Genomic DNA, 27,969 nt, shown 5'->3' on the forward strand with positions numbered 1-27,969 from the left:
TTTCTTTTTCTTTCTCATTCGGACTTCTTCAGTGCGGTTTATTTTGTGAGACATAAAGAAACCAGACAAAGATTTGCCATGAAGAAGATTAATAAACAGAATCTCATCCTTCGAAACCAGATCCAACAGGCCTTTGTTGAGCGTGATATCCTGACGTTTGCAGAAAACCCTTTTGTTGTCAGCATGTATTGTTCTTTTGAAACAAGACGTCATTTATGTATGGTCATGGAATACGTAGAAGGTAAAGTCGTCTTTTTTAGAGGGAAGGAGTATTTTTTTTAATAATACCAGGAAAGAAATAAAACCTTGATGGTGTGTGCATTAAAAGGACCCTCTTTATTTGCTGTGTGTTCTGGCTATACAGATTTGGGATCAAAACTCAAGAATAAGGTGCCTTTTCTCACACTCATTATTCTCCTAGCGATCAAGATGAGTTGCTGTGACTGTGTGGACTTCTTTTAAGTAGTAGCACGGACTTTATTGGTTTCCTGCTGAACTCTAGCACCACTCTCTCCCAGCTTCATGTTTTTTCCAGTACAGTAGGTATTGTGATTGCCTGTTAAATTGGATCATCTGATTGGAAAAGAAACATTTGTGACTACAACTTATGTTTCCTTCTGCAGCAAATATATCTAAAAATTTATACCACCATCTTCAACATTCATCCTGTTTTCACAGGTGGAGACTGTGCTACTTTGATGAAAAACATGGGCCCCTTACCTGTGGACATGGCAAGGATGTATTTTGCAGAAACTGTTCTGGCCTTGGAATACCTTCATAATTATGGAATTGTACACAGGGATTTGAAGCCAGATAAGTATGTATATAGAATATAACAGAAAGAGGACTTAAATTGATCAGTGCGGAAAGTTGTTCCTGGTTGTTTTTTCGTTTGTTTGTTTGTTTCCCATTATCTAGACATACAGAATCTCTTCTCTATGTGTAAATAATATTACAGCAAATAATTATAGTAAAAAGTATGGATGTTATATCTCCATTTATCACAAAATCATAGAATATCTCAAGTTGAAAGAAATCCATAAAGATCCAACTCCCTGGCTCCACACAGCACCACCCAAAAATCAGACAGTGTAAACTGAGACTACTGTACACAGACATTTTGAACTCTGGCAGCGTGGGATTGTGACACTGCCTTCTGGTGCACACCCTGTCCCCAGTCCCCAGCTGCCCCTCCCCTGGCACAGCTCCATGCCATTTCCTTGGGCCCTGTTGCTGTCACACAGCGCAGAGCTCAGCGCTGCCCTCTGCTCCCTGTGAGGAGCTGCAGCCACAGTCAGGCCTCCCCTCAGTTCCTCTGCTCTGTGCTGAGCACACACAGGGGCCTCAGCTGCTCCTCATACGTCTTCCTCTCTAGAATATTCACCACCTTTGCAGCGCTACTTTGAATGCTAACAGCTTTGTGTCCTTCGTACATGGTGTGTCCAAACGGCACTCAGTGCTGGAGGTGAGGCTGCACAGGGACAGCTCCTCCCCTCGCCTGCTGGCAGTGCTGGGCCTGCTGCACCCCAGGTTATGGTTGGCCCTTAGGGCTGCCAGGACACACTGCTGGCTCGTGTTCAATCTTTTCCTTGTTTTATTTTAGAAAGATAAGTTAATAACACTAAGGGGAAAAAAAAAAGAATTGGAGTTGCATCAGTGAAAATATCTTCTTAGCATGATACCTGAGACCAGTGTGGTGGTATTAGTTATCAGCTATCTTAATATCTGGGTTTTTTCAAATGAATGACCCAGCCTGCTCTGCTACTGGTAGAAAAAGCCTGCCTCACTTTAAAAGCTGAATTTATTCTATTCTCATTCTTTCAGAATGATGACTTTCATTTTCTTCAAACATCTACCATTTTAACTCTTGGCACTCCATGATTTTGATTATATTCAATTGTATATGAAATCTTTTTTTATGTCTTGTGTAACAGTAATAAACTTGTGACTCTGTCATTTATTTAACCTATTTTGTTCTGGCTAAGTTACTTTTTAAGCTGGGCTTAATTTTTTTTCAGTGCTGCTGAAAGAACAGCATTTCTCTGAGTATAATAATAATAATAAGCATGTAATCTTGAATTATATCACAGTAACTTGAGGTCATTTCAATTTTCAGTTTATTGGTAACATCCATGGGCCATATAAAGCTTACAGACTTCGGTCTATCAAAGGTGGGGCTAATGAGTTTGACTACCAATCTGTATGAGGGTCACATTGAGAAGGATGCCAGAGAATTCCTTGATAAACAAGTAAGATACAGCTTTTTTTCTTTTTTACATTGTTTAACGCAATGATGTTTTGCCAGCAGAATCTACTGTAGTACTTTATAAGCTGTTATTTCTGCTTATGTGTTCTGATTGTATTTGTCAGTTACTTTGACTGATGCCCAGCAGATTATGGTAAGCTCTTTTCTTTCTGCATTAGGATCTATTAATAAGATGAATACACACAACCTGATTGTGTGCAAGTGAGTCTGTGAGAGAGATAAAGAGAAAACTGTTTTTAAAAGGAATTCAGAAGTCTCAACAGTGTGCTTGTAGAACTGATGATGCATGGTGCTACCAGGGGTTCTAGATTCTTTGCTATGGCCCATTTCCCTTTAAGCGTGCCTCATTACCATTGCTCGCAATCTGTTCACAGTAAAATTTACTTAAGATAAAACCATCACAACTTTCATGTAAAGCTAAAGATATGTTTAAATTAAATAAAATATTAAATTATTATAAATCATTTAAATTAAATAAAATATTTGCTCTGATTGACTTTCATAACATGTATCAAAAATAAACTGTCTTTTGCTTTACAGACATGCAAATGTGATTGATATTGCCTATATTGTAGATGGAGAATGTAAAAAAACAGGTTATGCCGGCAGAACAGCCTAAAATGTTCTGAATTTCATTCATTTTTGTTTCTATGTTATTTTATATTTCAGGATTTACAAGTGATGTGATATAGCAAGTACTGTTAGACTTAATATTACCACCATGCTTATTTTCTTTCTTTCAGGTTTGTGGTACACCTGAATACATAGCTCCTGAAGTAATACTGAGACAGGGTTATGGAAAACCAGTGGACTGGTGGGCTATGGGAATTATTCTTTATGAATTTCTTGTTGGGTGTGTCCCATTCTTTGGAGATACACCAGAAGAGCTGTTTGGACAAGTAATCAGTGGTGAGGATCATCTTGTAGAACCAGATTTGTTTGTTTGCTGTCAAACATTTCAGTTTATGTCAATAGTAAAGATACTTACAATGTTACTTGATACACTAAGCTAGTTTTTAAGCTAGTTTTGCTCAAAAGAGACAACGTCATTATTGTAACATGTCATGTGCTATCAAAGTAGTAAGAATAAATTTGTAGTAAAAGCTGAACTTACCACGTATTCTTGCTAAGTACAGAAATGTAGTAATATAGGTTACAATATATTGCTAAACTACACTGTTTGAGAGAGACAAAACATAGGTAACACCACACAGTGTTTTAGGTCTTCAGTAAAGAAATCTTAGAGAAGCAATGGTTAAATATATTTGCATAAAGGGGAAAATGCCTCATGGCATGATGAAGAAATTAACAGAGATGTGATAAAACCTTGAAACAAATGTCTCCCAAATAATAAATAATGAGAAAGAGAAGGAAGCAAATTCAATTCACAGATTGTTAATGATTTCATTTGTGATTGTTTTAGTGTAATGTTATTCCTGTAACAGCTGTTCTTCTTTCATTTAAAATTCAATAACCTTTTAGAGTTTAACCTGCAAGTTGACCCTAAGTATTGCTATGAGGCTTGTGGCAAAACTGAATGATAATTAAACAGAATCATTTACTATCCTACCTGCTGTTTCCATAAATTTTCCAGATGCATAGATGTAGAAGGCCTCTATTTATGCCAAAAGTTTAACAGAATAGCACCTCTGTTACTGAATTTTTCCCAGTCTGTTTTATGGTCTCCTTAAAAGGTCCACTAACAAAGACCGAAACAAAACCAACCAAAATAAAACTAACTGAACCTCTGGCTCCTTTTTCTCCGAGAACACAGCAAATCCCCATTTGTTCATAAGGAGATAGTTTGTCATCACCGTGCTTTTCTCCGTCGGTGATGCTGAAAGCCGAGTATGTTTGCAAACTTTAGTGAAAAGGATGTGCCTTTTTTTTTATTACCACATTCTAGCTGTTCATGGATATATAACTGTGATATTTTCTGATGTGATATGCTAAGGCCAGAGTGGCAAAGGGAATCAACTGTTTAATTAACACAGGCAACAAATGCTGACTTTGTTCTTGATGCATCATGGCTTCGGTATATAGTCATGTTTTATTTTCCATATCAGGTTTAGATTGCTGTAGAAGCTGTGGGCAGGTGAACATGGAAATAATCCGTGTTTTTACTGCATTTCCAAACACATGTGCATGTGTTTTTATCATTAAGATCTTTGAATGGAGGTGAGGGAGCAGTCCAAATTTAATGACTAAATCTGACCTTTAGACTGTATTTTGCACATTACATGAATTTTACATTTTGTAAACTAACACTGTCATGTGTTACAAACTAACTGATACTTAGACAGATAACTTCATCCATGTGATTTATCCAGGGATTATTTATAGAAGTGTATTTATGCAAACATGACCCATTCTTGCTACTCTACAACAAACTTTATTTTTTTATATTTTTCTTGTAATTTTTCCTTTAAGTTTTAAATGTCCTCCTGTAATCAGTCCTGCTGTCAGTATGTGCAGATGAATTCTTCCCTTGAATAGGTTTCTTTGCTAAAATATATGGCCCCTTTGAATTCAACTGAAAAAGCCATGTTACAGAGTCCAAACTGTAGCACAGAATTTTGTTCTAGTTTCTGTTCATGAAGTCTGCATTTCTCATGACAGTCTACTCAGTTAAGCCCCCTCATTTTAGCTTCTTCCTTTTTGGTTGTAGTTTGCCTCTCCCTTCAAGTTTTATGAGTAGACTGTGGGAGGCTTCAGTGTAAAATAGATGCCTAATATGATAGGGTTTAATAATAATCCTTCAGAAACAGGTTACATTTCATGCCTGTTTATTTCAGTACCTTTCCTTATATTTCAAAATATAAATTTTGAAATTATCAAAATTTGATAAATATGTATCAAAATATAAATTTATATTTCAAAAGTTTAAACCTTCTGATAATTGTTTCTCAAATGATATCAATTTCAAATGAAAAATCTAAGTCATATAATTACAACAAAATCCTTAACATTCTTTTCTGAGGCCCTAATATTCTGTTTCTCTGATACTGAAATCTTTGTACCTCCCAAAAAACTACTGCAGGATTTTGTATAAACCTGTGATGTATTACATTTGTGAAGGCAACCTCACCTAAAATTCAGATGAAAATTATTGTGTAAGCTGTCACAAAGTTTGTGTTGATCTTGAAACTGATGCTATTTTCCAGTATTTAATTTAAATGTAGGTTTGGAAGAATTTTTATTCAGTTTTACTTGAATGCTGCGAAGTTTAATATTGTGATTGCAGGATTTAGGTGCACCTTGCTAAGTAAAGCCTTTGTAATATAAAAGTCAGAGGTATGAGCGTTTTTGTGTGAAGTGTGGGAGACCTGGAAAAAAGCTGCATTGACATGGTCTCCCCGGAACAGATGACAGTACCTCAACCTTAGCCATGGGTGTAACAACTTCAGTGTACCTAGTAGTGTTAGAGCAGGAGTACGGATGTGATCTCTGACTGCTGTCAAGTCAGCTGTGTCCATATTATTGGTAGTTTCCACGGAATAGAACTAAAATTTAAACCATAATGCTATGACATTCCCAGGGATGGCCGTGAGAAGGATGAATACAAGCATGATAGTGTTCTATAAGTTTTCCCTGCGGTTGAGCACTATTTATAAAAATAAGTTTATTGGGTCTGTGTGAAGAGTATGAAAATCAGAAATAATTGGTATGCAACAGAGCAACTTGATAAAGTTTCCTGAACTCTGACTAGCTTATGATGACAGCTTCACACAATTTTTTTCTGTATGTTGGAATCAGACTTAAATAATAACAAGCTATTTTTTCTGTTAGATGAAATCAACTGGCCTGAAAAGGATGAAGCACCACCTCCAGATGCGCAGGATCTCATTACCCTGCTGCTCAGGCAGAATCCCTTGGAAAGACTGGGAACAGGTTAGGACAAACTACTCCAAATATTGTTTCTGTGCTAAAAATAACTTATGTTCTGCAGAGGTCACTACATTCTTGTTCGTGGTTGTTCTTGTTCTTTTGTCTGAGGAACATCTTTCAGGATGAGTAGCATGACATGCTGCTATGACAAGAGGAAGTTTATGGATTCAAATGAGTAATAATACCTTAGCAAGATGACTGTTCATTTTGTGATGTTTAAATGTGATCATTCTTTTACTCCTCTCTTACTTGAATAAGTAAAGCAAAGGTGTGTCAGAGATGCAGTAAGCCATTGAGTGGGGTTATTTCATGAATGCAGTATTAAATAACTAGACATAGAACTAGAGAAGGAGAATCCATACACAGCTGATGCTCTTTTTTTCTGAAAGTATCTCCCCCTGGCAAATTAGTTCCTTCAGACTTTTGGATGGGTGATGAGTACTTGAATTAATTATTCAGAAATGACTGAAAAGTCCTATCATTCCCATTCAGAACTACAGCCTTGCATGGAAAATAATGCAATCAGAAGCATGAATGTTAAGAAAATAAATGGGTATGAGAGAGAACACAAATAAACACATTATTCTGCTGTGATTATTCAGTGCCACGCATGTTCCTTATCAGATGAAGAATTTGACATTCTTTGTTTGGTACAGTTAGCCTGCACTGGCTAATTAAAGCATTGCGCATTTATGTAATAGAGTTTATGCATTAATGGGTTGATGCAGCAGGATGTTTTGGGGAATTTGAATGAAAAACAATAATGAAGAATATTGTGTGCTATTTTCAAAGTGTTAATGTGTGTGGGAGCCCTGGTCACTGTCTACCATCCCACTGGCAAAGGACTGAGTAAACAGAGCAGAAAAAGCTTTCTGTGTAAAAAGGCCTAAATATATAGTCCTACTTAGGGTGAATAATGTATACCATTTGTACACATATAACGTGGACTCTAAGGAAACCAAGTGGCAGATGAGTCAGCGTGACTACTGATAAAATTACTGTCTAAGCTAAGTCCTGCATTCAGAGGGTGATGAATATTTTTAGAGCTAAAATAAAAAGGAGTGGTAGGAATCAGTTCATAACTGATCCATTCATGGGAACTTGAGTACAACCCAGGCTTTAAGTGCTATTGACATGGTGCCAAACTACAGATCTTCTTCTAGGAAGTGGTCAAGTGGCAGAATGACTGCATATGTCTTGCTCCCTGAATGCATGGGATCTGTGAACAGTCTTCCCTGTAGCTTATAATCTGGAGTAAATTACATTCAGTAGATTTGTTTTTCACTCTTGCCCAATGTTAAAATAAAGTAAGAGTGAGGGAGTTGTATTGTGCCCAAGATGGTTTCTCCAGTTGCTTCCTGCTTCATCCTACTGCAGAGGGCACCACCACCATAGTTAAAATGAAGAGCCAGAGATAATTCTGTTCCCTTGTTTCAAACACATGCATAAACATATAGCACAAAATACATTTCAGAGATTTTTGTTTCATTGCCAGGTTGCCTTTTCCTAGTCAGTTGTAGTGTTCATGCAATACTGTCAGCCTGTGAGAGGCTGAACTACAAGAAGCTTGCAAATTCTGTCTCTGTTTTGTAACAGCTGGATGAAAAAGTGAATTGGCAAGAATTAGACTTAAGAGTTGCAGTGGTCAGTGCAGCCACATGGAGCATCTGCTCTGTTTGCTCAGGAACTAGCTTTTTTGGACTGTTTGTAGTCTCTCAAGAGCCGGCAGTCTGAGGAAAAAATCCTGCAGCCATTCCTTTGAAACACAGAGGAGTGTTTAGTAGCCATAGTGAAGTTTTTTATTTGTCAGAGACAGCTCACAGAAACAAGAGTCTGCAACACAATGGGTCCCACAGGGGCAATGCAAAACAGCACATTTTATCCCAGGCTCCACCATGCCTTTCAAATGATCGTCCTGTCTGTTCAACACATGTTAGCTAGTTGCATTACATTCCATTAAAATGGTAATTGTGTATTTTCTCAGGAAACTTTAGTAATATGGTCAAGTTGAAAGAAAGGTACTGTACTCTTCTGAAGAAGGAAAGTGATGGATTGATTTGAAGTGTCTGAAAACCAGTCAAGAATTACACAATTTGCTGTAATATCCCATTGTTACTTTAAGAAAAGTGATTACTTATGACTAGATGTGATTTTGATCTCCTTTGGGGAGATTTGGCTTGGGAATTTTTCCCAGCTGCAGCCCAAAAAATGAATCCAGCTTAGAAATCTTGAAATATTTGTAGATCTGAAAGACCAATCCTAGAAAATTCGTACTTTTTCCATGGCTTTGTCCTGACTTATCCTTGGCATGTCAAGTTGGATTGACTGTGCAGTAGCTTGTATGTCCAGCTTACAAAATTACTTCTATGCTTGTTAATATCCCACTCACCTCTCCAGGTATTTTCAGTATTTCATAGTTAGTGTTTACTGTTATTTCAGTATTGTATTGTGTTCTTACAGATTCTGTTTTTAATTTGAAACTAATGCAGCTGTTTAACAGATTATAAAATCAAGGCAGTGATCCATAATAAGCTAAATTACAAAGTATTTTCTGTAGAACTGTGTATCACTACCGTAAAACACCAAAAAAAAGGAATTCCTCATCAGCAATGGTATTTACAATGAGCAACTATTAAGAATAATTATTCCATACTTTCTAACTTGCAATTCCTCATCTAACTCATGTATCTACATTTTACTTTCAGACTTTACTTTTTAGATGATGTGTGATTGATGCATTATTATTAGTCTATCTAGAAAAATAGAAATGTTGAAAGGAGAAAGAAGAAAAAGCAATGCCACCACTGCTAAACAAAGAAGATAAGGGTGCTGCTCTGACAGGTTTAGGTGACGCCAGTGAAAAGGGGTAGTAGAGGTTCCTGCCTGTAGGAAGGGATGACTATGCCTTTCCTTGCTAATTTACATTCTCTTGGCCAGGAATTTAGTTGAAATAATGTTAGAGGATTTGGTGTCGTTTGCTCACTGTTTTTCTTTGACTCCCCCAGGTGGTGCATATGAAGTAAAGCAACATCAGTTCTTCAGGAGCCTTGACTGGAACAGTCTGCTAAGACAGAAAGCAGAGTTTATTCCACAGTTGGAGTCTGAAGATGACACAAGTTATTTTGACAGTGGGTATTTGCTTGCATGAAAAAAAAAAAAAAAGGAAAATGAAAATCTTGTTAAAATAATCACTGTGTCTTGGAATTTTGTATTTGTTTACAGCTTATAAGAACCACTGGGAACTGTAAAGTTTCAGTGTTGGTGTGACAATGCAGAAGAAATAAGAATATAATAAAGCTTTTGGCTGATAATAAGGTTTATAACTCAATCTTCCTGAAAAATTCAGTTAATTTATTTCTCTTATTTGTAGCTCGTTCTGAGAAATACCACCACATGGAAACTGAGGAAGAAGATGATACAAATGATGAGGATTTTAATTTGGAAATAAGACAGTTTTCTTCATGTTCACACAGATTTTCAAAAGTGGGTAAAAATTGCTATAATGTTAATACATATTGTATGCATAAATGTTTTGCTGCTTTTCTAGAGTTTGGAAATGTTAGAAATGGAAGAGGTACATATAGCATTGTTGCTTGAAATTTATCTGAAAATGAACAAGAAAGAAATGAGTATCTTGCAGATGATGGTGTAACAAAGATTATAGCGGTAGTCTATACTAGCAGCGAGTTTAAATGACAGTAAACTGCAGTGAAAAGCAAGATAGTATTTAGCATGTGATTCAGTTAAGGAAAGAAGTGGATTTGAGCAAGTGATTTGAATGCCATGAAGACAAACTGACTTTCTAAAAGGAGAGAGCTAATTACTGCTGTACAGGGAATACAAGCAAAATGGTGAACATGCTCAGGATCTTTTGTAGAGGAAAAACTGGCAGAGGGATTAAGAAGCAGAATGCCTCATCAGCATGCTATTAGTCTTAAATAGCAGTCAACACTGATTTTCAAAAATATTCAAAAATATTTCTATTAATGAGCAGTTTCTTGAACCTGTTTAGAAACTATCTAAAGGTATTTTGAAAGCGTATGTTTATCTTTTGTGTTTGGACTTATGCTTTAACCGGTGTATTTTATACTGGCTTTGCAGTATCAGATGTCTATTATATCTGTGATAGCACAGAGGAGCAGAGCAAGGAGTTGTTGATATAATTATCCTTTTTCTATGTGAATTCCTTATTTTCACTTGATGGCGTATTTCAAATTCAGATATTAGCAGATGTTGCAGCTATTCTGAGGATAACTTGGACAAGAAGGCTTAATTCTTTGGAGACAATTTCAAAAAGAGGCAGTGGGCACAAACTGAGACACCAGAAGTTCATTGTGAACACTGCTTTACTGTGTGGCTGACAGAGCTGGCACAGGTTGCCTAGAGAGGTTGTAGAGTGTCCTTCTTGGAGATCAGAAGCCATCTGGAAATGGCAGCCTGCTCTGGGCTGGAGCAAGGGCTGGACCAGGTGACCTCCAGAGACGCTTTTCAACCTCAACCATTCTAGCATTCTGTGAACTTCTACCTTTTCCAAAGTTCTGTATCACAGTGATGATTTGTTGTGTTAATATCATTACGTCATGACATCTCTAGCTGTGACTCACAATATGTAGTAATATACAGCCAGCAGTTCTTGTATGCTATTTATCAGATAAGTAAACAAACTTCTAGTGGTCAGATTTTTTTTCTAAATCCTGTAACTAATTGATTTATTTTTAACTTCTGTGTGAGTTGAGATCCATTTTTGTACTTTCTTCACCTTCCTGCTACATACTAAGTCAGTACCCAAGGGGTAGGTTTTTTTCTTTTTTAACTTTATGATTAGTAGTAAATATTTGCACTGATCACCTGGAGACCCCAGGCCTATGGATTTTGTCTCTTGTGTTATGGAGACAATTGTAAGAAAGCTGTTGAATTTACAGTGAGAAGAGTTGCTAATCAAGACCCTCTCTGTAAGGAGCCAAAAAAGCAAAAACAAATTTATGAATAGAAACTCTGTAGAAATTTTTAAAGGCTTGAGAATTCTATAGTTTGTCGTTTACTCTATAAGAATTTGGAACATGTAGAGCACCACTTGAATAAATTTTTGTATCAAATGTGTCAGTGATGAGCTGCTTTTTTGTGTCTTTTGTTGTTGTCTGTAATAGGTGTTTAGTAGCATAGACCGAGTTTCTCAAACACAAGGTGATGAAAAGGAAGATGCAGGAGACAAAACAAAAAGTGTAACGTTGCCTTCAGTGGAATCTTTAAGCTGGAGTTCAGAATATTCTGAAATGTAAGTAGGAGAAAGTGGTCTGTGTCCTGCTGGTCAGGCATCAGGCTGCCTCATCTTGGTAACTGCATGAGAGTTTGCTTATTTTTGATGCAGACAACAAGTATCTACATCCATCTCCTCTGACACCGAGAGTAGCGGGCAGCGACATAGTTCTGGTTTGTTGCCAAAGCTGGCCATATCTGCCGAAGGAGAACAAGATGATTCCACCTGCCTAGTGGGAGCACAGGAAGAGCAGGAAAAGCCTGTATTAGTGAGTGAAGAAATAGTGCCAGATGAACCCGAAGTAACAACTCCAGCAAGTACAATAAGCAGCTCCACACTGTCAGGTAATTCGTGTTGTGTCTCTTAACTGCTGATGTTAGAAACAGTTGTGGATCTTTGCTTAGCACTATCATTCATGGACATAGAAATCCTGCATTTCAGTACCACTTAAAAGAAAAGATCCTAAAAGGATTCTGTTTTGGGCTGAATTTCATATCAGTAAAATCTCATAGAACATGAAATAGCATCAGCATTTTTAGAAATGCCGGCAATTGGCATTGTTTCACTAACTCTCCAGCACTTCTAGACAAGTGAATGAAGTGCTGATTTGTCCATAGATCCTTGGCAGAATTGTTTTCTTGAGAAGATGAATCTTAGATACTATGAGAACTTAAAGGACTGTTTTTATTTCTTCTCTTGCCTGTGTTGGTGATTTTTGATTGATAACGCTAGTCTTTCCAGTTCATCTGTTTCCAACACTCTGCTAACACTTCAGTGTGTTTTTAAGTGTTTTGCAGTGATATATATTTGTTTCAGAATTGGCAGCATAGCCCTTGACTTGTGGAATCACTTGTTCATTTAAAATCTAGGAAGAAATGTAGTAATCCATTCTCTACTTAAATAATGTATCTCCTTTATGCTTCCATTTCCCAGCACAAGCATTTGAATGCACTGCTGAGGAATCCAGAGCCCTATTATGTACCTTCAGAGGAAAGTTTTATGTGACTGTTGGAAAATCTATTACTTAACACAGATCTAGGCTTGTATCAATCTCATATTTGTCCCTGTGTTGGTTTGAATTACTTCATCTCCATATTTACTTGTGTCCAGATGATTTCCCTTTTGTAATTCAATGAGTTGACTCGATAATCATTGTATTCTGTCTTCTTTCTATTCTCATACCCATGTTTTACTCCATAATCTGCATTTTTTTCTCCCTTCAACCACTATTTCTGGGAATATATCCTCAAACCTGTTGAAGTGTATAACCATCTCCATCTCTTTCCCTTGTCCAAAATCTTGTGTGTGCTCACTCCTTCTCAATGCCATGTTGATTAATCTAGCTCCTAGCCAAAGATGTTAACACAAAACATCTCTTATTCTTTTGTCACTTACTAATTACACGTAGGAATAATTTCATTTATTTCCATATCCCATTAGCAATGGGATATTCTGTGACCTTAACTAAAAAATAGGAATTAGTTTTAATCAAAGTTAGGAGACTCTTGATGCTCATTTCATACAATTTTACTGGCACAGGTCCGTTACTATTACTCTATTATCACTGTTCTTTGAAATTCTATTTTCCTTTATTGTGGAAGATGATAGAATAATACCAGTAGGGTTGTAATACTGAGTCTTTAGTGCCTGATATCTTCCCTTTTCTAAGAGTGATAAAAAAAAATCACTGAACAAATAAAAGCAAAAGATAATATGGTAAGTAGGAGTTAGGTAGTGTTTTAATTATTTTGGAAAAGATGTTAAGCTGTTAGCAGCTTACATAGGGTTGGAACCTGTTGTTTACTTTAGAAGTCCACGTGAAAAGTAAATGTTTATTGTATGTTTTTGTATGTTTAGTGTATGTTTAAGTTCTTCAAGGCTAATTTTGCATGTTGAGCTTCCAAACTTGCTTCTGCTTTTGTTTACATTTTGCTTCGGTGAATGCAGTATGTTGCAGACAGTATTGCTTCAGTTCATTCTGTTGAATTTATGCATGTTTGAGAGAATTCTTCAGATTTCCAAATTGGCTTTTTATGAATTTCTAGACAGAAGGAAAAAACTTCTCACAATTGCACTGTTTCCTTTCCCTGACCTTCAGTTTTCCCTCAATGTGTTTATCCCTTTTTCTTTGTACAGTTGGCAGTTTTTCAGAGCACTTAGATCAGATGAATGGACGAAGCGAATGTGTGGACAGCACAGATAACTCCTCAAAGCCTCCCACTGAAGTTGCATTTCAGATGGCTCGTCAGAGATTAGAAAGTACGGAGAAAAAGAAGATCTCCGGAAAAGTTACAAAGTCCCTTTCTGCAAGTGCTTTGTCCCTCATGATCCCAGGAGGTAGAGCTAAATCTGTCATTTGGTGTAATTTGTGCATAGTGCATGGTTTCTGATATAAATCCAAGATTTTGGTGAGTCCAGAATGGGTTTTTTTTGTCACATTTTATTTCTGTAATTTACATGTGACTAAAGATCCAGTCTGGTCTTCAATTTAGAGTAGTCAAATCACAGCTGAGGGATCTCCTCTGACAACAGACTGTCACATAGTGGTAACTACAGTTCTGCGAAGAAAGGATACAGGCTGCACTCTACTTCATCCTCTAGTATGATTGTAGCTTAAGTCCTAAGCAGCTCACTGTGTACAGCATCATGAATCGCTGCTATTCTGTTACAAAAGCCTAATTCTTTCATCTCTTGAATAGAAAGATGATGAGCCAACGTGAAGTCTCTGAAGTGAAAATAGCTTGACAGCTAAAACTCTTTTCTGTACTCCATTGGCTTATATGTAGTAAACCAAATGTGAAGCCAGAAATACTGCTTTAAATTGATGAAAGTATAGAAGTAGTACTGGGTGTTTCTAGATGGAGCATTGGCATTTCATGCCATAGTAATTTAGAATAAAAGTCCAAGTTGCCACAACTAAGCAAAAAGGGCTTGCATCTTAACTCTGCTGCCTTATGTATCTAGCCTTTTGGCTTCTCTGGGCCACATTGAGTGAAGAGGAATTGGCTTGGGCCATATATAAAGTTTATCTAATAATGTATATAAGTAACAAAACTTTGGCTTCTTTGTTTGTTATTAAAAAATTTAAAAAGTGGGAAGCAGTCTTAGCTTATTCTTTATGTAGACTGTTTCTTCCATGTAATCTGTCCATAAGTCAGAGATGTTACTTGATGTACCCTTGTAGCACTCAGTACCAGTTTTTTTTCCTGCTAGTAAAAGGCCTGCAAGGCACATTAATTATTCAGACTGGGCATGAGAAGAGCGTGATACACGTGTAAATAATACACACGGCCAAGCATGTTATTTATCAGTTTTGTATTCTAGTGATTCATTTCACAGCTATAGGTTGAGAGCTGCTAAGTGCAGAGATGATGTAGTCTGAGTTACCACATTTATTAAAATGGGGGATTCTTTGAGTTTAATCTGAACATTCTATGAAATCTAAACTTAGTTTTGCCTACACATAGGAATGTCATTATGTTTATATCAACCAAAATCTCATACGATAGCTCTGCTTATTACTAACAAAAATCCTACCTTATTCATGTTCACGAGTAATATAAACTACAGCCTGTTGTTACTGAACTGTAAGTCCTATGGCTGAGAGTCAAAGGACTTGTCCTGCATTTCAGACAGAAGATGGGGTAATCTGAGAATGCTTCAGAGTCAGAGGGTGACATTAAAAGCTCTCTGTGGGTTTGATTGCTACATGGGATTTCAGTGTTAACCCAGTGATAGATATCTGTAGGATCCTCTGGTGGCTCACATCCAGGGAGTCAGACTGTGGAAGTCTGTTGACAAAGTATTATCTCCCTTCACATGACATTACTTGGCACAGCAGCCAGCTGGAATATTTCTGGGTTGCATTCCTTTCAACAGCTGTCATCCTGTTGTGGTCATAAAAGTACTTTTTTTATTCTCCCACAATTGTGTTTACGTTTGCTCAAGTGTGAGTTTCAAAACAGTAAAACAAATAGTTTTTAGAAATTGAAGTTTGGTACAAGCATTCTGAGTTACTGTCCATGTACAACAAGATACTGTGTTTTTAGGTGTATGAGTGAATCCAAAAGATGAATGAATACTTCCTTTTACCACTGCTGGTTTACCACTTAGTGCCTGGTTTTGGATGTATTCACAACAGCATCTGTGTATTTTCTAATTAAAAGGACAAAGTTTATACCTAACAAGTTATTCCTAAGAAATAGGGTTTTTACTGTGGGAAGATAAATTTATTTCTCATATCAGGTTGTTCGTCAGCCTTCTGATTCACTGAGATTCACACTTAGTGGAAAGGAGAGGGGTTTTAAGCAAAGACTGTGAAATATTTTGGCAGAAAAATGCTTTTAAGCAGATTGTCAGATATGTGTCTGTGTTTGTGTGTGTTCAGAGTGTACTCTAACAGGTGTTTTTTTTCTTCCAGATGTGTTTGGTGTTTCTCCTCTGGGAAGTCCAATGTCTCCTCATTCGCTATCATCTGATCCTTCGTCCTCTCGAGATTCCTCTCCTAGTCGTGATTCTTCAATTGCTGCTGCAAGTCCTCATCAGCCTATAGTAATTCACAGTTCAGGAAAAAAATATGGCTTCACCATCCGAGCAATCAGGGTTTATGTGGGAGACAGTGATATTTACACTGTGCACCATATTGTTTGGGTAAGATAATAATTTTATTTCCATAAAGCCAGAGGAAACTGATGATATATTTACTTTTGATCTTTTGTACGCAGGATATCTGTTGACAGCTGCTGTGTAAATGTAGTGTAGTATAAGTGGTAATGTTGTACTGAGTAGTAGTTTGAGAAGAAAATTTGTGACTGCACAGTGCCAGTGGTGGGTGTAGCATCCCAAACCAATATAATACACATCTTTGACAGAAGTAGTACCTACTTATCATCACAGAAGTACAGAATGATTTTTGTTGGAAGGGACATCAAATATCATCCAGCTCTAACCCTCATGCTGTGGACAGGATCACCTCCCGCTAGACCAGGTCACTCAGGGCCCCATCCAACTTGTCCTTAAACATCCCTAGGAATGGGGCATCCTCAGCTTTGGGCAACTTGTTCCAATGCCTCACCACCCTCTGAATAAAGAATATCCTCCTAACAGCCAATCTAAATCTCTCTTCTTTTTGTTTAAAAATGTTCCCATTTTTCTTATCGCTATCATACCACGTAAAAAGTTGATCTCCCTCCTGCTTATAAGCTCCCTTTAACAACTGGAAATCAGCAGTGAGATCTCCATGGAATCTTTTCTTCTCCTTGCTGAATAAGCTTAGCTCCCTCAGCCTCAGTCAAAGAATCTGCCAAACTAGAAGATTGTAAACAGGAACTGTTGAAATATTCGTGGAGTTTATTAAACTTGCTTCAGTTAAGAGATTAGTTAGATATTTTGCTACTCACAAGTAGGATATTTTCAACTACTGACTTTTTTTTCTGTAGAAATTTGCAAATCATTTTGAATGGTGAAAACTTTTGAGGATCTATTGTACAGAAAAAAGACTAACAGAATATATGTGTATATATATATTTATAATTGAAGTTGATTGTGTATAATGTATATTATACGTTACATATAGGTATATATTATATATGTAATATGTATGTATATATTATACATTTTACATATCTTTTTGTATGTAAACAGTAAACTAACATATTCCAACTACCTTAAAACAAATTTGAAAAATTCCTTACAAGTTTACAAGAAGCTTTGGAGTTTTGAATGAGATTTTAAGTATCCACTGTATGCTTTGAAATAGCAGTGCTGCTGATGAAGTACAGTATCATGTTTTATTCATGTTTTTTACCTCTTAAACCTATTAGTTCATCAAGAACATTGAATGCAGAGCGTGTGTATATGTGATAATAAGTCCAAAAATTTGAGTTGTTATGTCTGGTAGGATGTCAAATCAGTGAAAGGAAGGGAAGAAAGATAATTTTACATTGCAGTAAAAGTGAAACCTTGGCATTTTTCAGAACATTGCAGATATTTATTTATTCTTTCATACTTATGTATTCAGTCACTGCTGAGGCTCTGTAGCCTCAGTATTGGCTACGTGACCTAAAATTCTTGAAAAGCTTATTTTAGAGTGTAATAAATTATTTAAGCCACCTTCAAAATTATTTGCAATTCAGTTTGTTTTGGTGCTTTACCAGCTTTGTGCTGCACTGTTCCCTCCAGTGGGGTAGGCTGATGAATTCGATCCAAATACCAAGAGTCCACAGCTAAATGGTGGAGCTAAAACCTTGAATTGTGATTAGGATACTGTATGTGATCACTGCTATTATTACACAAGTATTTCCCACTGTCAGATGTTAAAAGTTTTCATTTGGATCTGAAATTTAGTCTTGGGCACCTCTTTATGGTGCCCTGCTAAACAGAATTTAGTGGCAACACAGCGTTTTATTGAGCTTTGAAACAGTGCTAGGCCCCGTGCTCAAAGGTGAAGCAATGATTAATGATGAAACAGTTTTCCTGTACTTTTTTTCTTCCTTCATTGAACTTGGTATCTGTAAGTTTTCTTTGTTGTGTTGAAAAGTCAACTGCTTTTATAGAGCAAGAGCAATGAAAAAAACTGCTATTGAAAGTATGGGAATTAGTTAACAAGAGTTTATTATCTTCATTTGTAATTTCTAGAATGTGGAAGAAGGAGGCGTGGCATACCAAGCTGGTTTGAAAGCTGGGGACCTAATTACTCATATCAATGGAGAGCCAGTGCATGGTCTTGTTCATACGGAAGTCATTGAGTTGTTGTTAAAGGTAACTCCTAGACATGTGAGATACAAAATCCATTGCTTTTTTCCATGTAGGATCATGAGGTTACATTTGCTTTCTTCAGAGATAAACTATCAGATTTTGTGGTTGTTCAGATACAACCTCTGAGCTGTTATTGAATGAATCTGGAAAAAAGTCAGCAATTGCATCGTTCTGCTATGATTTTAGCTACCGATACCTGTAGAGTACTTGGCAGAACTGACACAAAGATAAGTCTCTCAAAAAATTTGTCACATGCAGGAAAGTGCTTTTCTGAATCCAACCATCTTCATCAGATAATTCTAAGTTTTGATGACAATGCCATTTCTTATTTTCTTCTTTTAAAGTGAAATCCATCAGGAAAGATGGAAACAAAGAATATGAAGTGTTTTCTTTCTTTCACAGTCTTTAAAGCCCAGAATGTTTTTGCCTCATACATTCCCAGGCATGTCCTGCAAATATACTTCATAAAATTCTGATCCCACAGTTGGCTTTTCATGAATAATCTCTCCAGTGTCTCTCTTATGGAGTTTTTAGAGGCCTGTTCCATTAGAAAATTTAGATACGTTTAATTCTTAAAAGCAAAAGATTTAATTATTCACCGTAGCTCATTATGCTGCAGATTTTCTGTAATCTTTGTAGCACGGACTGAAGAAGTTCAGAATTATTTTACATAGCACTGTATTAACTTCTTGTATTAGTAACAAATTCAATGGTGCTCCATGCAGTTTTGCTTGTAAAAGTGAGTAGTCAGTTATAAAAGAAGACTGGAAAGCAATGAAATAGAAGGAAATAAAAGGAGCTGGGGAAAGATGCAAATTACACTTAAGCTTAAATCTTTTTTTTTAATATTCTGAAACAAAGAGGAACTTCCACATTTTACAGTTCTGCAAGAAACCTATAAGATGAAATTTTGCAATGTAAGGCAGTTGGGTAAAACAGCATAAAAACTGCAGAAAAGCAGAAACACAACAAGCTTGCACACACAGTGCAGAAGAATATATTCAATGTGAATATACTTAAAATATGAAATTGTTGCTATCCAACTGTGATACCATACATTAATTTATTAAAATTCATACGAGTATTAGAAGTGTGCTGTAGTACTACGCCATATTAGGAGGGAGACTTGGATTTTTAAAAGCTTAGATACTTACTTCCACTTGTGCTTTTTTACTGAACTGCTGTCATCTGTCTGTTCATGTAAGCAACCCTAAAAATCTTAGTTATATGTTCCTTTTTTTCAACAAAGTAAAAGTATTGATCAGGACCCACAGTGAAATTTATTTCCTCCATTTTGTCATTGCTAGTATCCTGAGATGTGACTGGCTAGTGAACAGAACGCTGTGCAGTGACAGCTGTTCTTAGTGGGGGAAAAAAGATGTTTCTATAGAAACTTAGTTAACTTCTTAAAGATTGCAGTTTTATCCTTGGTCTGTCTAACTTCAATTACTGGAATTTCCCGTTGTCTTGAAGCTTGTTCTTGTAATGGAGGAAGTTCAGAAAATTGGACAGCATTTTGAGAAGTTTCCAGTCATTGTTTATCAGATATAAATCAGCTTTGCAACTTCTGCATATTGTTCCCCTCACTGCCAACTCTTAGGCTGATGCTGTTTTGAAGTGTACCTTCAATTTAAAGCTAAGTGATATTGTATTACTCAACCTAAAGGTTCTTTATATTTCGGCAGAGTGGCAACAAAGTGTCAATTATGACAACACCTTTTGAAAACACTTCCATCAAGACAGGACCTGCCAGGAGAAACAGCTGCAGGAGCCAAATGGTCAGGCGCAGTAAGAAAACCAAGAAGAAAGAGAGTTTAGAGAGGTGTGCAATCCTTTTGGATCATTACAAAAGTGTGTTCCTGTGTGTGTGTGTGTACATAAGAATTTGTTAAAAAATGAAGCTAAAACAATTGTCTCTTATGCCTTCTACACCTCTTTTTACCTTCCTCTATGAGATTCTGTGGTCATAATTTTATAGCACTACGTTTATATGTGTTTTCTGCTTTATGCTAATTTTATGTGTGTTCTGCAAATATATTGCTAGTACTGTATAAATAGTCCTTCAGTTTTGGCGGGCTCTTAAATTAAGAAAACGAAAATCTGAACTTATAAAGAACTAATTCCAGTTCATCTGGAATACCGAGAATAATTTTTAGTGCAGTTGGATCTGATCAAAATATCTATCTTAAGTGTTAGCAGTCATGATATTTTCAGAACTTCATGCTTTGCACTGTAGTCTGTATTCATGCAAACAAGGATATAATGTTTCCTTTTTTGAGGATAGTGGTAGATTGAATATCATCTACAGAGCTTTGCCTATGATAATAATGTTCTTTGTGCATCTTATGTTTTTATTAATACTTTGCTCTTCCCACACTAGGAGGAGGTCTCTCTTTAAAAAGTTGGCCAAGCAGCCCTCTCCTCTTCTTCACACCAGCAGAAGTTTCTCCTGCCTGAACCGATCACTTTCATCAGGAGAGAGCTTACCTGGATCTCCAACTCACAGCTTGTCTCCAAGGTCACCTACCCCAAGCTACCGTTCCACTCCTGATTTTCCATCTGGTGAGTGTGAAAGAATAGAGGACTGAGAAAAGTGACTTGAAATTGAAGTGTATTCTGCTTCTTGTGAGGCTCTTCTGCTGAGAGCAGTCAGCTTAGACAAACAATCACCGAACAGGTGGTTTCTATCTAAACAAGGGAAAAGATTTTTACTGCGAATCCAAAGGTGTTCTTATAATACAAAAGTACCTAAAATGAAAATGTCTGTGAGGTTTGTCTGAGAGAAAATCCAAGTCCAGTGGCTTAAAGTTCTGTAATAACCAATCCAGCTTTGAGTTAAAAGTAAAATCTTGTTTAGGAGAGGCTGGTAAAAGAATGTTGGTAAAAGAATGGAACTAGCATGGACTCTTATGTGAATGCAACTTGATTGTTGAGAAGATGAACTGGGTGCTGAAATATGGAAAAAAGGAGGTCTCATCTGCCTCTTTTTCATATCATGATTTCAGCGTCTACTGAAAACAGAAACACTGTTGTACCATCTCTTGCAGAAGGTAAATTATTTGGAACACCCTGATCATTGCTTTGAAGTGCCAGAAAGCATTTATCTGTTCTTAAATAGATGGAGGCAAGAACTTAAAGGAAGTAAAGGAAAGAGAGGGAAGGAAGGAGAAACACCAACATTCTGAAATAATGAGGTTTCTGAAGTTTGGTCGCTCACAATCTACCAAATCTTGGAACACTGTAGAAACAAACATCACGTATTCTTTTAGAATCAGTGCACACACTGCTTGTCTTTTTGCTGTTGGGCAACATTCAGTTATTCTTGCTAATCTTACGTTTATTTTGTTTGCTTGTTCTTTTTGTAGGTACTAATTCTTCTCAGAGTAGCTCCCCTAGTTCAAGTGCTCCCAATTCTCCAGCTGGTTCAGGACACATAAGACCCAGCACTCTTCATGGCTTGGGCCCAAAGCTTAGCGGGCAAAGATACAGATCAGGAAGACGCAAATCAGCTGGCAGCATTCCTCTCTCTCCTCTGGCAAGAACACCTTCCCCAACACCACAGCCCACATCACCTCAGCGATCTCCATCACCATTGCTAGGGCATTCAATTGGGAATACGAAAATAGCTCAGTCTTTTCCTAGCAAGATGCACTCCCCTCCAACTATTGTAAGACATATTGTTAGGCCAAAAAGTGCAGAACCACCACGATCTCCTCTCTTAAAGAGAGTCCAGTCAGAAGAGAAACTTGCACCCTCTTATGCTAGTGATAAGAAACACTTATGTTCACGAAAACACAGTCTTGAAGTGACTCAGGAAGAAGTTAATAGAGAATTGTCCCAAAGGGAAGTAATTCTTCAGAGTTTGGAGGAGAATGTATGTGATGTGCCATCACTCACACGAGTCAGACCTGCAGAGCAGGGCTGCTTGAAGCGGCCCATCTCCCGAAAATTAGGTAGGCAAGAATCCATTGATGAATTAGACAGAGAAAAGCTGAAAGTCAAGATAGTTATGAAAAAACAAGATTTTGCTGAGAAAGTGAATGCTGCTATACATGAACCTAGCAGTGAACCAGAAAAGCCCAATACCATAAGATTGGAAGAAAGAGACAAAAAAGCATTCCAAAAGGTATTAGAAAGATCAAATCCATTTGAAACAAAAATTGTTGCTTTAGAGACCCAACCAGCTGGAGGCATACTCAAAGACACTCTTCAAAAGAATGCAAACTTGAGATCAAATGACTGTAGTGCTTTAGATACACAGATGTTGTGTCATGGGTCTCCACTTAATGAAGTCAGTCATATTTCTTACGAGTTCAAAAGAATTTCTCCTCCATGTACGCTGCAAGATATGCCATCTCAGTCCTCTGACAGAATGCTAAATGGAAAGGGAGAAAACACAGATAAAAATGTACCAACAAAAGAATTTGTCAAATATGAAAGATTAGATGGTAAACTTGCAAATATTGATTATCTTAGAAAGAAAATGTCTTTTGAAGAAAAAGATGAAAGTGTCTGTCCAGTGCTAAAACCCAAACTGACATCGAATGTTCATGAAAGCCTTCAACTTAATGCAGTCAGGCCTGTAAGCATTCAGCAGGATTCCACTACAGTTGCTGAAGGTAGAGCATTCATCAGCAGTGCACATGCTTCTCAGATGAGCTCAGTTTCTTTTGTTCCCCTCAAAACATTGAATAGTCGAACAGAAACAAGTATGGAAAAATCAGCTGTGATTTCTGCTGAGTCACCTGTCAGAAAAAGTCCATCAGAATATAAACTTGATGGGAGGTCTGTTTCCTGTTTGAAGCCAATAGAAGGCACACTAGACATTGCTTTGCTTTCTGGACCACAGGCTTCGAAGACTGAGTTACCTTTGTGTGTTCTGCCAGAAGGACAGAGCACCAGCAGTGATACGGGATCTACTAAACCTTCAGTGCCACAGGGGAGTGGTGGAAAGGCAGAACTGGCCTGTCAGAAAGAGCTGCTGTTAAGCCATTCAAAATCTAGCAAAGTTAACCTGCCAGAGGCTCAGGTTCTGCAAACAAGCAAAGTTAACCTGCCAGAGGCTCAGGTTCTGCAAACAAGCAAAGTTAACCTGCCAGAGGCTCAGGTTCTGCAAACAAGCAAAGTTAACCTGTCAGAGGCTCAGGTTCTGCAAACAAGCAAAGTTAACGTAGCAGAGGCTCAGGTTCTGCAAACAAGCAAGAGTTCTCCCAATCCACCTGTCATCCCTATGGCTGCAGAAGTGATGGCAGAGAAAAAAGTTTCTAGTCCAGCTGCTAAAGTCAGCATTTCTATTACTGAAGCTGTTCAGAAGAAGGACAACTTTCCCTCAAAGGAGGACAGTTCAGTGGAGGTGAAGTCCTGTGTTACTCAAAGTCAGAGTGTTAAAAGTGCCCTAAAATACTCTAAGCTTTCTACTATCCAAAGTATTCCTGAAAAACCTCTGGGCAAAGAGCAGCAAGTACAAAAGGAGCTGCCTAGCAGACAGCCAGCAGCCCAGAGAAATTGTGAGCCTATCTCTGCAAAGGTGGAGGTTATCAGGGAGTCGACTTTGAAGGTATCTGTCTCAGATATCCTGACAACAAACTACTCCAAAGGCAGTGAAAAAAATTCTGCTGATCTTGCCATTCCACCTCAAATGCAAGGGAAATTGCAGGGAACTGGTCCAAAGGCACAACCTAAGGATGGCAGAGATTCGGTAAAACAGCTAAGCAGGGAAGACGCTGTTGTTGCTAGCAGCTTTGTGGAAAGGGACATAACCAAGCAGAAGGTTCTCAGTGAGTCTAAGAAAATTATTGTGGAGTCAAAGAGTGAAAATCTTCTATGCAAACCCTCAGTAGAATGTGATCCTAAAAATGAGAAGACTGCATTGGTGTCCTGTGTGCAGAAGGATAAAACCAAAGACTTGGGAAAGAAAGATCCGAAACAGGTCCCTGACATAAGGCTTCCAGCCACTGAGAGAGAGCAGTCCAGCCAAGTTCCTCAGCAGCAACCTAGTGCTCCAGTGTCCCCTGCTGTGAGAGATGCTATGAGCAGAAGCTGTGCTGCAGATGTTCACACAGGTATTCAAGATCCCATGAAGCCTCCTATCACTGGTATGGAAAGCAGTACTAATAAACTCAGGCCTGTCTCTGATATGAGTTCCTCTAAGTCTAAGCACACAGATAAACAGACGTTTTCACAGAAATCATGCACTCCAAACACAAAAGAAAAAGAAACAGTTGTTCAGATGTCTGCCAGCTCCCGGAAGGATTGTAAACATGCTGGTAAAAGTGTTCCAGATTCCCCCTCTTTTGTATCGGGTTCTTTAAGAAAAATGAACAGTGAACATATTAAAGTTGAAAGGCCTGTGATTTTGGAGCATGGACTTGTATCCACTCTTCAAGTGAGCAGTATCACTCCTGATACAAAACCCAAATCATCTACTGTTGACTCAGGACGAACAGGTCCTGAGATATCTAAGCAAATGCAAAAGCAAGAACCAGCAGGCTTTGGAGATTCTGCTGATCAAAAGCTGTTTCACTTCAGCGAGAAACAAACTGTGTCTCCAAAGTTTTCCACTGTGAAAGACTGTCTCTTGCTGAACAAACAAGCAGACAGAAGTCCTCTTAATCAGACAACCTCTGCAGATAGAAGACCTGAAGGAAAATATGCACTGATGCACTTTATGTTCAACATGACAATGGGAAAATGGAGCCTACCCTTTGCCTCACAAACTGTGATGTTAGAGCAAAAGGATCAGAAAAATCAACCTCAACCAGCAAATGCTCTCAAGATTCAAAAGGGAAAGGACAAATTAATCAAAAACAGCCTGAGAATGCAAGCAAACAAATTGCAATAAAACATACTCCAGCTGCCAGTGGGCAGAGTTCTTACCATGTGGCTGCAGTGCCAGGAAAGCCACTGGCTTGTTCAACCAATTTCTCTGAATGTAGACAAGAAGTATCAGTTTTGTCTTTGGCAAAGAGTGATACATCTTCAGCAAAAGTTAAAGCAGGCTCACCTGAGCTTCCTTCATTCAGCTACAAAGAACAAAGTAAGAAAAGCACCTCTACCACAGGAAATAGTAAGACAGAAATCACTAAAAGCGTGTCAATGATAACTTTGCACAGTGCTGCTGTTGTAGAAGCCCACCAGTCTACTTCAAACCTTGGGGGAAAACCTGGAAATCAAGAGAAGTCTTTTGTTAACACCGTGGATGTAAAGGGAAAAGATACTGCTCAGGCTCAGCAGTCTGCTTCAAGAAAACAAAATGTTGGTAAAGATTTAACTAGGTCATTAACCACACCTGATCGCCCAAACGCACTTTCTAATGACAAAGACTCAGTCCGGCAGCGTCGAGGGAAAGAAGCTTTACGAAGCAGTCCTCACAAAAAATCCTGTTGACTGTAATATGTGGCAAATATAAATTCAAGACTAACAGAAACAAGAACAATATATTTTGACTGTCTTGAAACCAGCACTGTGTAGTGTCTTTATGTGGCAAGGCTTTCATGTCACTGAAGAGGATGGGGATATATAGAGAAAGGACTTTTTACAAAATGCCTTCTCGATTGTAACCGGTAAAACTGTTACCATATAGTATTTGTACAAATACACATTTACAGCTGGAAGCTGCAGAAGAAATAATTTCCTCTGTAAATACCTAGCATTGTGTTTGGGGATTGAATGTAGCATATATATGTTGCTGCTGATTGCATTGTTTACTCTCCCCCTTTTAAAAAATAGTTGCTTTGCCATTTATTTGCCATAAATATGAAAGTAAATTACTAAAAATGAGACATGGCACAGACATGCACAAGCGTTGTCTGACAGGAGGGTAAAAATCTGCTACATTTTTACTTTAAAAAAAAAAAGTCCTAGCTAGAGTTAAAAACACAAGGAAGAAACAAGTATGGTCACTTACTGTGAGTTTTTACGTGTTTTATTAGTAATCAGATTTTGATAGTAGTATCTGGTTACCTGCTTCGCCAGACCTAACACAAGATGAAACTGCATCTGCCAATGGCACAAAGTCTGTCTTATAGAGTGGGTGTGATTAAAGCGAAGGGAGGACTGCTTGGCTATCACAGAGTCTCTGGAAGACTCGTGTTCTCTGTTGCAATGGTAGTTCTGGTCTTGTCTGTTCAGACTGTATTCTGCGACCCTCAGACAAGGATGAGACTCTGAAGCACATGCTGTGTCCTTGGTTTCTGCTGTAATCCTCTCTTTGTTTCCTTGAGCGAGTTTTAAATTCAGGCCCTTACAATTTGAGGCACAAGTTACAAGCACATGACTTCCAGGACTATTGTGTTCACCCCTAATTCTTTTTAATTAATTTAGAGAATATCATAGCATACAGGTCTGCATAATTAGTTCTAGCTTTTTTTTCTATTTCATGGCTATTAAGGTAAAAAGGGAAAAAAAAAAGCAGTTCCATTGTCATAAAAATTTAGGACATCAAATACATTTTAATACATAGCTGGGGCCTTATGTTGTAGACTTTAACTTGCTTTTTTAGCAAGTAATTCTTGGTTTAATGTTCATTTCTAATTGCATTGAGTAGCTCCATACATTTCATAACATAATCTTCTTATTTATATGCAAAAAAAGTAAATGTAATTATAAAAGAAACGTGTAACAAAGGAACCTGTTGGAGCTATTTGGTGCTAGACTGTGACTGTCCTTTTACTTTTGCTAAGCCTTATTTAAATTTTGTATACTGTGGAACATGCAGATTTTAATCATTTTAGTGTGGAGGTATTCAGTTTTGAAGGATGAAAGATAGAATTTGAAACATGTATAAGAACACTACAGAATATGCGTCTTTTTAAGTGTTTGGGATCAACAGAGTGGGGGTTTGGTTGTTTATGTTCATGTAGCTAAACTAGAACTAGGCCCCTAGCTGTTTCATTGAGGCTTACGGATTGTCTTTCTGTCTCAAAAGCTAGAAACTTGTTCTTAAAAGCACAGTATAGTCTTGTCTTAGGGGTTTGTGTGACAACTGACAGTGTGCAGAATTCATTTCCCCCCGGGAAACGCTTTATTACACTAGTTATGTTGGATTACAGCAGACTTGCTATGGAAAGATGAAATCGCAAACTACAGTTTCTGATTTTTTTTATGAGGCACCAGAATATTCGTATTGCCTTTTATGCATTCACAGAGGAGCTAGTTAGCAATGGGTAGTAATTTTGAGCAGCTTTGAAGAGAAAATGGTCTCAACATTTACAGTTCGCCTGTGCTTTGGCAATTAATACAAACAAATGCTAATGCACTTCAATATAACATTTCTGTCTGGGAGGTATTTCCTAGTTTACAGTCTTCTGCATTTTTAAACTATCCTCTTGTTTCCTTTAAAGCACATCTAGTTATTTGTTTACAGTATAACTTTATGTATATTTTGTATAGCTCATTATAAGTTCTGACAAATAAGTTTGCATTTTGGAAGTGTAACAGTGCATAAGCTTGTGTTTATGTAGTACTGTTTGTTGGTGTTTACCTATCAGTGAGCTGTTAGAGACCCTCCTACCTGTGTGCTGCTTGGGTCAGTCTTTTTGTGATTGTAGTTCTGGTGTGCTCCTTTGTAGAGTTCCTGCTGTAGATTGCTCAGCTTCAAAAAAAAGAAAAAGAAAAAGAAAAAAAAGAAAAGAAAAGAGAGAGAGAAAACAAAGATTAAAAAAAAAAAAGAAAAAAAATGTTAGGGTCTGTGCAATAAAGTGTTTGCAGTCTTATTTTCTCTAAGAAACTCCTTATGGATGTCATAATTGTTGTATATTGAACACAATTATTTATACTTATGCAGTTGCATAACATTGAAATA

The 27,969-nt window shown here is 37.5% G+C and overlaps 2 protein-coding genes across 2 annotated transcripts in view; one reads left to right on the top strand and one right to left on the bottom strand.

Annotated features, from left to right (window-relative positions):
- Positions 1–27,792, top strand: MAST4 (microtubule associated serine/threonine kinase family member 4; the record flags this gene model as incomplete). The annotated part of the gene is given in 16 exon segments (XM_019610418.1): positions 1–241; positions 679–817; positions 2,117–2,249; positions 3,010–3,175; positions 6,056–6,157; positions 9,160–9,282; positions 9,525–9,637; positions 11,302–11,429; positions 11,523–11,755; positions 13,548–13,748; positions 15,832–16,061; positions 18,048–18,170; positions 19,853–19,989; positions 20,548–20,729; positions 21,533–24,814; positions 24,817–27,792. Coding segments are annotated over 16 exon segments (6,270 nt in total), but the record flags the coding sequence as incomplete, so codon positions are not given.
- Positions 1–27,969, bottom strand: part of THBS4 (thrombospondin 4) — a 1,064,342-nt gene that overhangs the window by 684,728 nt on the left and 351,645 nt on the right. The window lies entirely within an intron of this gene.

Source organism: Meleagris gallopavo, chromosome Z, assembly GCF_000146605.3.
Source record: "Meleagris gallopavo isolate NT-WF06-2002-E0010 breed Aviagen turkey brand Nicholas breeding stock chromosome Z, Turkey_5.1, whole genome shotgun sequence".
Lineage (NCBI taxonomy): Eukaryota > Metazoa > Chordata > Aves > Galliformes > Phasianidae > Meleagris > Meleagris gallopavo.